The 13106-nt window shown below is 42.0% G+C and overlaps 2 protein-coding genes and 1 non-coding gene across 3 annotated transcripts in view; 2 read left to right on the top strand and 1 right to left on the bottom strand.

The window, feature by feature from the left end:
* Positions 1-2213, top strand: part of LOC109844531 (putative germin-like protein 2-1) — a 3463-nt gene extending 1250 nt beyond the window's left edge. The window contains exon 2 of the mRNA XM_020413601.1: positions 1443-2213. Within this exon, the coding sequence (XP_020269190.1) occupies positions 1443-1990 (548 nt within the window). The 3' untranslated portion in view covers positions 1991-2213. The remainder of the gene's footprint in view (positions 1-1442) is intronic.
* Positions 8074-12328, top strand: LOC109844689 (transcriptional repressor ILP1-like). Its single transcript, XM_020413803.1, has 3 exons — positions 8074-8128; positions 9458-10534; positions 10801-12328. Exons 1-3 carry the CDS (start codon positions 8074-8076, stop codon positions 12090-12092), a joined length of 2424 nt encoding a protein of 807 aa, XP_020269392.1. The 3' UTR covers positions 12093-12328.
* On the bottom strand, positions 12562-12635 carry TRNAE-UUC. The gene has a single exon. It is a non-coding gene; the product is annotated as a tRNA-Glu (tRNA).

Raw genomic sequence — 13106 nt, 5'->3', positions numbered from 1 at the left:
ATAGACTTGGGCCTCGCATGCAACCATCTAGCTTGCCTACAAGCATGAAGCTTGCCTAGCAACGTCAAGAGCTCTCCTGCCCAGACTCGGTCCTTGCCCATAGCCATCCAGCTCGCTTACAAGCACAAAGTTTGCCTGGCAATGCAGCACGAGTCAAGCTCTCCTGATTTCTCGACTCGCCCGCACGAGTTGAGCTCACCTGATTGCTTGACTCACCTGCATGAGTCAGGCTCGCCTAATTTCTTGACTCGCTTGCATGAGACAAGCTCGCCTACGTGAGACGAGCTCGCCTGAAAGCTACACTTGCCTCCACAAGTCAAGCTCGTTTGCAGGGAGTTCGCCAGCATGACCCAAGATCGCCTAAAGACTCAAGCTTGCCCAATGCTTAAGGGGTCCGCTAGCCGACCCCACCTGTTCGCTAAGCTCACTTGCAAGCTCACCTAACATTTAGACACCGCTCAAGCTTGCCTGTAAGTCTGTCAACCTCGCCTAAGCAGTGCAAACGGCTGCTTGCCTGTGGGAGTGGACCTACCCATGTCCCACATCCTGAGTGATGAAGCATGGCTCTTATCACCTATAGTGGTCACATCCCATAGCTATAGGGAAGGGTATGGTGCTGCTCACCTATGAGCGGTCACATCCTACAAGTCAAGGGATTGATCATGTCTTTCCTTGCCTATTTATCAGCCACATTTGGTAACATTTTCAAGCAAAAGCTTGGATTGTTGAAGTAGACTTAATCTGAACTCTCAGATTTGAGACTCTTGGCTCTTTGCAAACTCTTGCATATTAGCCTTCTCTAAGCATTCGGCCTTGATACTCAATAAGCTCGAGTAATCAAACTCAATCACATAAGAGCTTCTACTGCATACTGAAGCTCAACCGCAGTTTCGATCGGATCGTCCAAGGGAAGCAAACTTGATACAAGCATTTGAGGGATGCGTCTTATCGCTACCAAAGAACCCATGTTAAACAAGAAGAGCATTCTCTTCGCTTCAGTTGTAATTTGATTTCTTGATTCGTAATAAGAAATTCTTATTAATACAAATCTCCTCCTTCAGGGAAGCAATTTTACTCCCTTACAAGGCTTTAGCTGAGGAGACGACCTAGCCTCCCCCAATTGAATTGGCCCATCAACAGGTAAAGGAGCTGCCTAAGGATTCAGCAACGACGAGGCACCTCTAGCTCCTGAGGGTGGGTTTGAGTGGCCCTTCCCCTACCTTATCGACGAGCTCAGGAAGAGTGTGTGAGGATGATGATGATGGGGTCATCCAGAGAAGTTCCTCGATATGACAGGGAGCTCTCTGAGGAGTTCATATTTTGTCCTTGATGGTATATTGACTAGATCATTGCTCTAAACAAATTTGTTAATGTTAGAATTAATGGTTACGACTCTTGTGATACAAATTTGTTAGTGATGATCTCTCCTCTTTGTGTTGCAGTAATCGTCAACGGCTTTGTATGCAAAGACCCGAAAACTGTAGTCTCCGAGGACTTCCTCTTCCGGGGACTCCTCAACGACTTCCGCCGCAACACCAACAACCGCGTCGGCTCTAACGTGACCCAAGTCAACGCAGACGCCTTCCCAGGCCTCAACACGCTCGGCATCTCTCTGGCCCGCATTGACTACGCCCCCTACGGCGGCCTCAACCCTCCCCACAAGCACCCTCGCGCCACCGAGGTCCTCACCGTCGTCGAGGGCACTCTCCACGTCGGCTTCATCGCGTCCAACCCCGCCAACCGATTTTTCCAGAAAGTTCTGCAGAAGGGTGATGTCTTCGTGTTCCCATTCGGTATGATTCACTTCCAGATGAATCTTGGTCATACGCCGGCGGTGGCACTGTCGGCGCTGAGCAGTCAGAATCCGGGAGTGATTACGATTGCCAACGCGGTGTTCGGGTCGAACCCGAGGGTGTCGAAGGAGGTGCTGAAGAGGGCGTTTCAGGTGGACGATGAGGTGGTGGCGCAGCTCATGGCTCAGTTCAATTAGGAGGAATGCACGTACGCTGGCGGGTGAAAGGCTTAGTCATCGGCGTGATTTGAATTGAGTAAATAAGCATGAAGTACAGGGTGCTTTTTGCACCCGTCGATAATAAAGATTTGTATGTGTATTTGTCACGGTCGAAGTTATGAATCAAGTGTGGGTTTTTACATTATTATGAAAACTTTTGCATCTTACTGGAAACTAGATTTGTTAGTAAGTTATTAAATGAGAAGGAAAAATATTGTTGTCATTAATTATTATTGGCTAATAAAAGCGCTAATAATTTTTTATATATGTTATGTAGGCAATAATAAAAAGGGGAAACTACAAGTGAAACTATAATATCTATTGGTTTACTATGTTGTTATTATTATTTATTGCCTAATAAAAGGGCTAATAATTTGTGTGTATATTATGTAGGCAATAATTTAAAAGTGAAACTATAAGAGAATGCAAAATACTTAGTTAGCCATATATACTTGATCTTTCGCCTACCAGTTTGAATTTTGACGTTGTCACTGATCATCAAATTGATAGTGCCTTTTCTACTATAATTTTAAAAAATTCTCCCTCACCACGAACGTGTGCTTATATTTAATTTCTTCTCTTAATAAAGTCTATTCGTTAAAATAAAAATAAGAATTTTTTTTTCTTCTCTTGATAAAGTATATTCGTTTAAAAAAGATATATACATGTATATACATATTTTGCTCAGTTGAGAGTTACGCATCTGAATCTTTGATGGTATGGCAGATTCTTGATGTATAAAATCAATATTATAGATATGGATAAGATGATTAGTTTGCAGGTTATATAACGATCTACATTTGATTAATGATTACTAAACTGGCAAACTAACCTCTGACTCCCTACTTTTTTTTTTTTTTGAGTAGAAACAGGATGAGGAGCCCTGCATATTTATATATATATATGATGATAGTAAGGTTAATGTACATAATTGGCCTTTGTTGAGAAACTGGGAAGTACCGGGACCCCAAACAAAGACCCACAAAACAACACAGTACAAATATAAAGACCACAGAGTTCAACTTCGTGCTACTAACACTTAGAACACCTACCAGAATATCCAACAAAAGCTAGGTTGGAAGACCACAGATACAACTAACGTTTGGAACACATACCAAAAAATCCTACAAAAGATAGGTTGGAACTGCAGCTCTGGGTATCAAGTTGCTGCTGAGAAGTTGTCAGCCACCTCTGCGACATTATGAGTTTGGGCAATGTTTTCCATGCCCAAGTTGATAGCCGCCTTGTGGAGCTTGAGACCTGATCTGCTAGCAGAGGAGCCTGCCCAAAATAAAACAAATCTTGCCACGTTAGCAGCGATGTGGGATGGAAGAGCTTCAATGCCATTAAAGATGAAATTGTTATGACAGTTCCATATGCACCAGCAGAAACACGAGAGTAAAACCTTCCAGATAATAGAAAGATCTTGACCACAAGATGAACTGAAATTGGAAGATATCATATCCTCCAAATTTTGTGGCCAAGCTGTTGATGGAACTTGGGGAAGAAGAGAAGACCATACCAATGAGGAGTAACCACATTTAATGAACAGGTGGTCGTGGGATTCATTACTGACTTCAGCGAAACTAGGGTAAAGAAGTATATTTAAATAATAAGAGCTGACAGTCAGTAGTATTAGCTTTTTGTAATAACTATCAGTTGAATCTTTTTTTTTTCTCTTCTTTGGCCACGAATGGCCTTTGTTATCAGGGATGAAAGGAAGCAATTTAGATTTGGCTTGGCGGGTGACGACAATGTCCGCTCCTCACCAGTCAAATCTCCTCTTGGTTCTTTTTTTCCTTGGTTTTTGGTACTTTTGTAATTATCCTTATATTTTGATTAATATACATATATGAACAGAGAACTTCTCCTTGTTTCTTCCGTTCAAAAAAAAAAAAAAAGAGCTGACTAGTCTTTAGTGGAAATAAAGGTCATTTGGAAATCTCTCTGTACTAGAATAAAGATTCTATCAGAAACATTTTAAAGAGAGGGGTGATCTATACCATTAACTAGGATTAGAATGTTAGTTTAGTAATTTTAACTATCATATTAGTAGTGTAAATCACCCCACTTACATATGAGTGGCTCTGATAAGATTCTTGTGATAAAATATGCGCCGCATTGCATATTACCCTAATTAAAGTAGGTTACAGGCCTTCCCAAATTCTCTATTCCGTTAGTTTGACAATTTTTATTATCTAAAATTTTTAGATATACATATTGACTTATATATTGATGTTACTAAGGTTGCAAAACAAATATCCATATATGCGGATATATTGATATTTGTATTCGTTAAGATACAAATATGGTTATTGTTGATGCTCGATATCAAACAACCAATTAATCCAGAAGAGCATTGTTGCGGGGTGATGAAGGATGATGGAGGGTCCGTTCACTTCTCCAGTTTTACGCCTAGTTTTTGAATGAGGGTCTGATGTCCGTGCTGCACAGACAGAAATAACTCGTGAGAGGGCGGGGACCGGTTCCCCCGTGGTTTCTCCGTCGATCAAGTCAGTTAATAAACATGAGCTTGAGTGGAGTTTAGAACTATGTGTTCTTATGCTATGTGCATTAGAGACTATCCTCTCCCAGACTGGATCAGGAGGAAGATTTAAATTACTATGAGAGTTGTATGTTAGGTTAGATTCTTGCCTTATTTGGCTTCTCTGGGTTGTCTCCCTTTTTTGGCTCTGGTGGTGAATAACATCCATATATAGCGTGGATGTTCGTAGTAGATTGGTCATTTCGGCCATGCAGAATGGCGGTGACAAAGTGTGAGCTGGAAGATGAGTCATTCCTCTCTTTACAAGAGTCGGCTAGCGACTGGAAGGGAAGTTATTTCAGCATGGGAGATGGCGTCTCCGCGATATCCGGGAAGTGACTTGTGAGCATGGCAGAAGGCACGCGAGCATGTTGAGTCGTCCCTTACTTTACAGGTGTCGACTGACGACTGGAGAGGAAGTCACTTCATTATGGGAGAATGTATCTCCATATTTTTCGGGAAGTGATTGAACTGACAAGTCATGGAGACTTTCGTCAGGCCAATATCTGGATAAAACTTGTTCGAGGTGGACTGAGATGTCGACATTTGCTCGGGGGGAGAGGCTTGAGACCAGGGTCGAGTCCTCAACTTAGGCGACAGCAGGGAATGTCCTTAAATCGTCTCTGAGAAATACCCAGTGAGTGGCCGACTGCCTTAAATAGGACCGTCCTTGATAAAAGGGTCGACCAGCATCGCCTTTCATGTCGACTTAGGAGTATCGTCCTATCCGATTGAGTGAGACATCATCTTATCTCAGCTTAATAACCGTCTTTCGGGTCAATATAAAGATGTCGACCCATTTGGCATGTCAGGATCTCTCGTATCGGCTAGTATCGCCTCTTGTGTCGACACCAGGGTGCCGGTTTGATGAGCCGGTGCGGAGATCTCTGTAATTGTGCCTTGGGTTTATACTATGGTAAGCTACCAAGGTCTTGTAATCTAGCCATGATGGTCGAGTTGTACTGGAGGATTCGATCATATGTGGTGCCTTGAGCTTACCTTAATAAAGAGCTGAGGGCTTGATACTTGACTAAGGAGTCGCTGTGCCTTGGGCTTATCTTGATAAAAAGCCAAGGTCTTGATATTCGATTTAGGAGTTGAAGTGCCTAGAACTCTTGGGAGTTGACTAAGACTCTTATCGTATCATTTTGTGAATATTGTATCTTGGGTGAGTGAACACCATAACAATTACTAAATATCTATATCAATAGGATATGATTACAACTATGGATATGTGATAAGATATATGCATTCGTATCAGAAATTATCCGAATATATGCCAGTCATATAGTTGCGCTTGTTTTAATCTTAGATTAATGAGTTTTAGGTTAATTTGATGATCAAGAGATCAAGTCTTAGCTTTAAAGATATAAAGAACATATTAATGAATTCTCTTCTATCATAAGAACATGTGCTTTTCATACCGCTTATCTATTTGCATGTATATCCACATATATATCTGCATACATATCTATATTCGTATATGATTTTAGCGGATATGGGTATCAGATTTTCTTATCTAGGTATATTCATATATATATCCATGATTAGTAAGCGGATACGGATATGATAAGTACCATATCCAAACCGTTTGCGCCCGTACTTACACGTGTACATGGCACATATCTGGATTAATCATATTAGTACCGTTTGGCAAATGGTTAAGTGAGGGGTTAAGGAGACTTAACCCCTTCTTAACTCGCCAAACACAAAAAATCTATATAAGGGTTAAAGTGAGTTAACCCTTCATAATTTTCCAAATGTAAAAAATATAGAAGGGTTAAGCTAACCCCTCTAGAGGGATTAAAATAATTTAACCCCTCAAAATGAGGGGTTTGCTAATACTCCTATTTAGAATGATTAAGAGTTAACCCTTCTAATTATAAAGAAAATAGTCAAAATCATTGTATTTAGAATGATTAAGAGTTAACCCTTCTAATTATAAAGAAAATAGTCAAAATCATTGTTATTCTCAAACACTAAAACTGATCACAAGAGCTAAAATAAAACTTATTTAACGTGTTAATAATTTAGTCCTTCAGATTATCGAATGAGCTAAGTATATTAAAAAGAAAGATTAATGTAGTTAGCCCATTCAGTAACCCGAAGGACTAAATTATTAATCCCTTGCGTAAGTTTTATTTTAGTCATTGTGCTCAGTTTTAGCGTTTGGGAATAACAAAAATTATGACTATTTTCTAAGGTACCGTTTGGCAAAGGGTTAAGTGAGGGGTTAAAAAGACTTAACCCCTTCTTAACCTGCCAAACACAACAAATCTATATAAGGGTTAAAGTGAGTTAATCCTCCATAATTTGCCAAACATAAAAAATATAGAAGGGTTAAGTTAACCCCTCTAGAGGGGTTAAAATGAGTTAACCCCTCAAAATGAGGGGTTTACTAATACTCCTATTTAAATGGAATAAGAGTTAACCCTTCTAATTATAAAGAAAATAGTCAAAATCATAATTATTCCCAAACACTAAAACTGATCATCAGGGCTAAAATAAAACTTATTTAACGGGTTAATAATTTAGTCATTCGGATTATCAAATGGGCTAAGTATATTAATCCTTCTCTTTAATCCCTCTTCATTAACCCTTTGCCAAACGGGGCCTAAGTGATTAACTCTTAATCCTTCTAAATAGGAGTATCAGTAAACCCTTCATTTTGAAGGGTTAATGCACTTTAATCCCTCTAAAAGGGTTAGCTTTATCTTTCTGTATTTTTTGCGTTTGACAAATTATGAAAGGTTAAATCACTTTAAACATTGTATAGATTTTTTTGTGTCTGACAGATTAAGAGGGGGTTAAGTCTTTTTAACCCCTCATTTAACCCGTTGCCGAACAGCAGCTAATTGACTACAAGATGACATATCTGCCTTTATCCTATCAAGCATTAGCCATCACTCATCGGTATGGTTTGCTATGGATCTCTTGGAATGAACCTGTCCAAGAGCAGACGTGGAGGTCGCTCTTAAATCGTACGTTCGCACCATTGACTTCGATCGTCCTAAAAGGAAAACAAATTGTTCATTAAAGACGACAGCAGCAATTCAATTTTATTAGTCCCATATTCAGAGAGATATCGTGCTCATGCGTTGTGAATTAATCGATGCATTGTTGAAAAGTTCCTGGTGGTTACTAGTTTCTATTAAAAAATATGTCACATTCACCTCTTCAACGATTCTCTCACCGATCCTTTCTCCACCAACTAATTCCTGTTTAGAAAGCGAATAATGCATCAAAAATATGTAATAAAGAGACTTTAAAACCAATAGGTAAAGTAGTACTTACCTAATCCCCTACACACTTCTAACTTCTGAGCATGAGAAACTGATCACTTCAAAGCCTCGTTCCAAAATTTTAAACAGCATTAATTTGGATTTTGAAAGAAGATGGATTGCCTCCTTATTTGTTGAAGATGACTAGTCAAGCCCATGAAGAACATATGTTTTTTTTTTTTGAGATTTGTCTGCAAGCATCTTGAAATCTATAAGAAAGGAAAATTTTGTAGAAAATGGCGAAGGATTTGAGAAAATCGTGCAAAAACATGAGTACAGGAAATCCCTCGGGTCGGTCGACCGACGACATAGGCCCGGTCGACCGACAAATTGTTGAATTATAGGATTTGAAACCGTCTCTGGTCGGTCGACCGAACGGATATGGCCGGTCGACCGAAAACGTGCATATTACAGTGTGAGAAATTGAACTTCTGTCCGATCGACCGGTGGCACATGTGCGGTCGACTGGAAAGCGGTTACGGGCCAGATTCAGTTTCCCAGACTGTTTTGGATTGTTGTTTGACATAAATAGCAACATCGTTTCTTAGGGTTTAAGAGAGCGTTTTAAATCAGAGATTATTGAGTCTTTTGAGCACTTTGAGAGGGAGATATTGTGAGGGAGTTGAGAGCTTTGGTTAGGGTTATATTTGAGTGAATTTGTGAGTTGTAACCCGTTGTATTTCTCCTCCATATAGTGAAATTTCCCCATCCTCTCCCCGTGGACGTAGGCAAGTGCCGAACCACGTAAATCTTTGTGTTTGGTTTGATTTGTGTCGTATTTTGGTGAATTGCACTCGTGTTTGTTTTTGGTTCTCTTCTCTCATTGCTTACCGACTAGTTTAGTTGTCGAGCACGTTTCCGCACGACGCGTAACAATTGGTATCAGAACTCTAGGATTTTGCATATTGGGTGGAGGACGAGTCGTTGCTTGAATTGAGTTCTTGAATAATTATAGGCTCCTCAGGAAGATAATACGTACAATTGAAAAAGGAAAGGAGAATAGAAAAAAAAGAAAATCCTCCTCGTAGTGATAAATAGACTTTGTTTTTGAGTTTGAAAAGGACTCGAAAATACAGCCACCCAAGTTCCATATGGTCCGATTCCAAGGCCTCTATTGGGCCTAAGTCGGGCCCCTTTGTATAGCAGGCTCCTCTTCTTCGCTATCCGTACGCGGATTCGGATCTAAATCTGAAATGAAAAATTTGATACCCAATTACAAGGACGAAGCAAGAACTTTTTTGGGGTCTCGAGCAATATTTGATTTTTTCCCCCTTTTTTCTTCCCCCTTTCAAATCGAAATCGGTCAAATTAGGGTTACTCCAGATGAGCAGCAATCGATCGAAGAACTTCCGCCGGCGAATCGACGCCGACGAAACCGTCGACGACGACAAAACCCTCTCCACAACCACAGCAAAGCCTAAGTCCCAAACCCTAACCCCCGCATCGAAACCCAAGCCCACACCCACCCCCAAACCCAAACCCTCTCGCCTCAGCTTCGCCGACGACGAGGATGATAGACGAGCGGGCGTCCAATCTCAGGCCCTCGTCCGCCGCCGCCCCTCCGCCGCGCGGCCATCCTCGCACCCTGCAGCCCCGCCAGCCGGCGGTTCCATCCATAAGCCTCAGCCTCTTCGAAGAATCGAGCTCCTTCATCGGGCCCCACGCCTCCGATCCCTTTTAATGTCCAGCCGCAGGCCGGAGAGTATACAAAGGAGAGGTTGTTGGAGCTCCAGAAGAACGCTCGGCCTCTCGGCAGCCTGCCGAGGCCTCAGAAACCCGATAGCCCGTCGAAATCCGAACCCGTTATCGTCCTTAAAGGCCTCGTGAAGCCCACATCATCTCCTATTGATCCGGCCCCTAAGCCGAGAAAGGAAGAGGTGGAGGAGGAATCAGATGAGACAGAGGAAGATAAGTTTGCGAAATTGGGTATTGATGGTAAAGGAAAAGGTTTGTCTTCGATACCGAGCCAGGCTGATATAGCTGCCATTAAAGCTCGGAGGGAGAGGCTCCGGCAGAGTCGTGGGCCGGCAGCGGATTTTATATCACTTGACAGCGGAGGAGTGATGGCTACTCGGGCATCGGATGGTGGGTCTAGTGATGAGGAGGATCATGAATTTAGAGGTAGGATTGCTTTGTTTGGTGATAAAGGGGATGAGAAATCGAAAAAGGGTGTTTTCGAAGAGTTTGAGGAGAGGGCTCCAATTGTTGAGTCTAGGGTTGTTGGAGAGATTGAAGCAGAGGATGAAGAGGATGAAGAGGAGAGGAAATGGGAAGAGGAGCAATTTCGAAAGGGGCTTGGGAAAAGGATTGAAATCATTGAGGAAGTATCTGTCCATAGAGGGGTTAGTAGTGTTCAGCCTCAGATGCCACCGCCACAGAATTTATATCCTGCTGTTGGTCCTCAGCCGTTGGTGCCTGGAAGTACGCCTTTCGCTCAGACAATGTCGATATCTCAACAGGCCGAGATTGCTACACGAGCTCTCAAGGAGAGCGTCATGAGGCTGAAGGACTCTCACAAGCGAACAATGGATTCCGTGGCGAAGACAGATGAAAACTTAGCAGAGGCTCTTTCTGATATCACCACATTGGAGAAGTCCCTTCAAGAAGCCGGGGACAAGTACATTTTCATGCAACAGCTCCGAGACTTCATTTCTGTGACATGTGATTTCTTGAAGGACAAGGCTTTGTTGGGGCACAGTCTTGAGAGCCTATAAATAGGCCTAGAGGTGTTCATTTTCAAAGGTCGAACTTTCAAGAGCCGAAACTCTGCCGAATTGAAGATCAAGCTTAGAGTTTTGAAGACTTGAAGACTTGGACATTCAGATCTGAATCTCGGCGAGCATCAACGTCACAAAAGGCAGGTGTTCGAGGGAGAGGAAGAACAGATCTGAGATCTACACGTGGTTATACTCCGGATCTAAGCTTGGTCTTAGATCCCGAGATTTGGACGATTGTTTGTGCAGCCATGTCGGTTCTCAGCAAAGGCTCTGGGCCTGCTTATGTATCTGCTGCCACAAATGCAGCACACGCTGCTTTAGCTGCAGTGAGAGAGAGTTCGAATTTGCCGGTTCAATTGGATGAGTTTGGAAGGGATGTTAATCTACAGAAACGTATGGATTTCTCACGGCGAGCTGAGGCAAGGAAGCGAAGAAGAGCGCGGACAGATTCTAGAAGAATGACTTCTATTGGCAAGCAGTTAGAAGGAGAGGTTACCACTGATGAGAGTGACAGTGAGAGCACTGCTTACACTTCTACAAGGGATGAATTGCTTCAAACCGCTGAACAAATCTTTAGCGACGCGGCCGATGAGTACTCAAACCTTTCTGTTGTTAAAGAAAGGTTTGAGAGATGGAAGAAGCATTACTTCTCAAGCTACCGAGATGCCTACATGTCTTTGAGTGCACCTGCTGTCTTCTCTCCATATGTGAGATTGGAGCTTCTGAAATGGGACCCTCTTTATAATATGACCGATTTCGAAGAAATGAAATGGTACAAGCTTCTTTTTGAGTATGGGTTACCAGGAAGAGATGAAGATTTTGATCCTGAAGATGCCGATGCGAATCTTATCCCAGAGCTAGTAGAAAAGGTAGCTCTCCCCATCTTGCACCATGAAATCTTACACTGTTGGGATATGTTCAGCACAAAAAGAACGGAGAATGCTGTATTTGCCACTAATTTAGTGGTCACATATGTTCCAGTCTCGAGTAAGGCCCTCCAAGAGCTACTATCAGTTGTTTGCTCTCGGCTCACGCAGGCCATTACCAACCTCAGTGTTCCGGTGTGGAGCTCCGTCGTGACGAGAATTGTGCCTGGTGCTGCTCAATTAGCTGCCTATCGATTTGGGACATCAGTTCGGCTCCTGAGGAATATTTGTCTGTGGAAAGATGTACTGTCACTGCCAGTTCTAGAGAAGCTTGCTCTTGAAGAGCTCTTAAAAGGGAAGTTACTCCCTCATATGGAAAGCATAATGTCGAATGTCCATGATGCTATAACTAGAATGGAGAGGATTGTTGCATCAATGTCAGGGGTTTGGTATGGGCCTGAGGTCACAGTAAATCACAGCAAGAAGTTGCAGCCTTTGGTTGATTGCGTGGATAAACTAGGTCGGAAGTTGGAGAAGAGGCAGGCGTCAGGGGTGAGCGTGGAGGAGACCGTAGGGCTTGTTCGGAGATTGAAGACGATGTTGGTTGAGTTGAATGCGCATGATAGAGCTAAATCTTTGCTGAGGACCTTTCATCTGAAAGAAGCAATTTGAACAAGCTTTGTGGGACCAATTTTTGTGCACCTTGTATCGAAGGTCTGGTTGTATTAGAATCTCGGTTCTGTCCGATTTTGAGGTGGATATGTTTTGCATGTTATTTTTTTCGGATATTTACCTGAATTAGACCGAGATCTTACTCCATATGCGAATCATGGTAGGGGGACTCGTAGATTATTTTGTGAACACATTTTGGAGTTCTGATAATGGCTTCCATTTGCTGGTTTGTTTTCCTTGTTCTGGTTGATTGCGATGCGGCTACGAAGTACGAACCAACTCCATTGTGTAGGATTCTGTAAATGGTATGGAGTCTTTGTCCTCAACACAGTCTCCTCCTTTGTTGCGGATAAACTGTATCTCAGCTGTTACAGGGATCATCTGCAATTACATTTTTTCTGTTTTAAAAATGTTAAATCGATGGTGTTTAAAAGTTTAAAATAGGAGCGGGGAAAAAAAAATAGAATTTTTCCATTGCCGGGATTTGAACCCGGGTCGCCTGGGTGAAAGCCAGGTATCCTAACCGGACTAGACGACAATGGAACGGTGATGCGTAGCAGACTTAAGACCATATCTATTCTAAACTTGATGTGTTTTCTCTCGACTCCTCCGAATATTTATATCATATCACACATCATCAAGCAATAGCCTATGATGACTCATCCATCACTTCTTTATTTAAGATATTGTGTTCTTTTTCGTTGTCACTAAAAAAAAATTCTTTTGAGATATTGACGTGAATAATACAGCGGTTCTCTTTTATCGTACAGGTTTAATACAGATTATTATGCCATGAGGTGTTCAACTAAAACGACCCAACCGCCGTTATAAGTAAGGCGATTAAAAGAAATGGTTGAAATAATTGTGTAAGAGAGTTGACAATGTCGCTAATTAGCCAATTTTTTTTCATAAACAAGAGACAAATTGTCAAAGATAAATTCTATTTTGCAAATAAGGAAAAGAAAGGGACTCATCCACAATAGTAAAAGAAGGCAATATCTGTATACCCCAGAT

The sequence above is a fragment of the Asparagus officinalis genome, chromosome 6 (genome assembly GCF_001876935.1).
Source record: "Asparagus officinalis chromosome 6, Aspof.V1, whole genome shotgun sequence".
Classification (NCBI taxonomy): Eukaryota; Viridiplantae; Streptophyta; class Magnoliopsida; order Asparagales; family Asparagaceae; genus Asparagus; species Asparagus officinalis.
The sequence above is the reverse complement of the archived record's forward strand: the minus strand, read 5'-3'. Positions and strand labels throughout refer to the sequence as shown.

Coding starts and splice junctions, on each gene's coding strand:
- LOC109844689 (XM_020413803.1), top strand. CDS start 8,074: ATGGCGAAGGATTTGAGAAAATCGTGCAAAAACATGAGTACAGGAAAT. Junction 8,129..9,457: donor GAGTACAGGAAATCCCTCGG/GTCGGTCGACCG, acceptor TCCATCCATAAG/CCTCAGCCTCTTCGAAGAAT. Junction 10,535..10,800: donor CAAGGCTTTGTTGGGGCACA/GTCTTGAGAGCC, acceptor TTGTTTGTGCAG/CCATGTCGGTTCTCAGCAAA.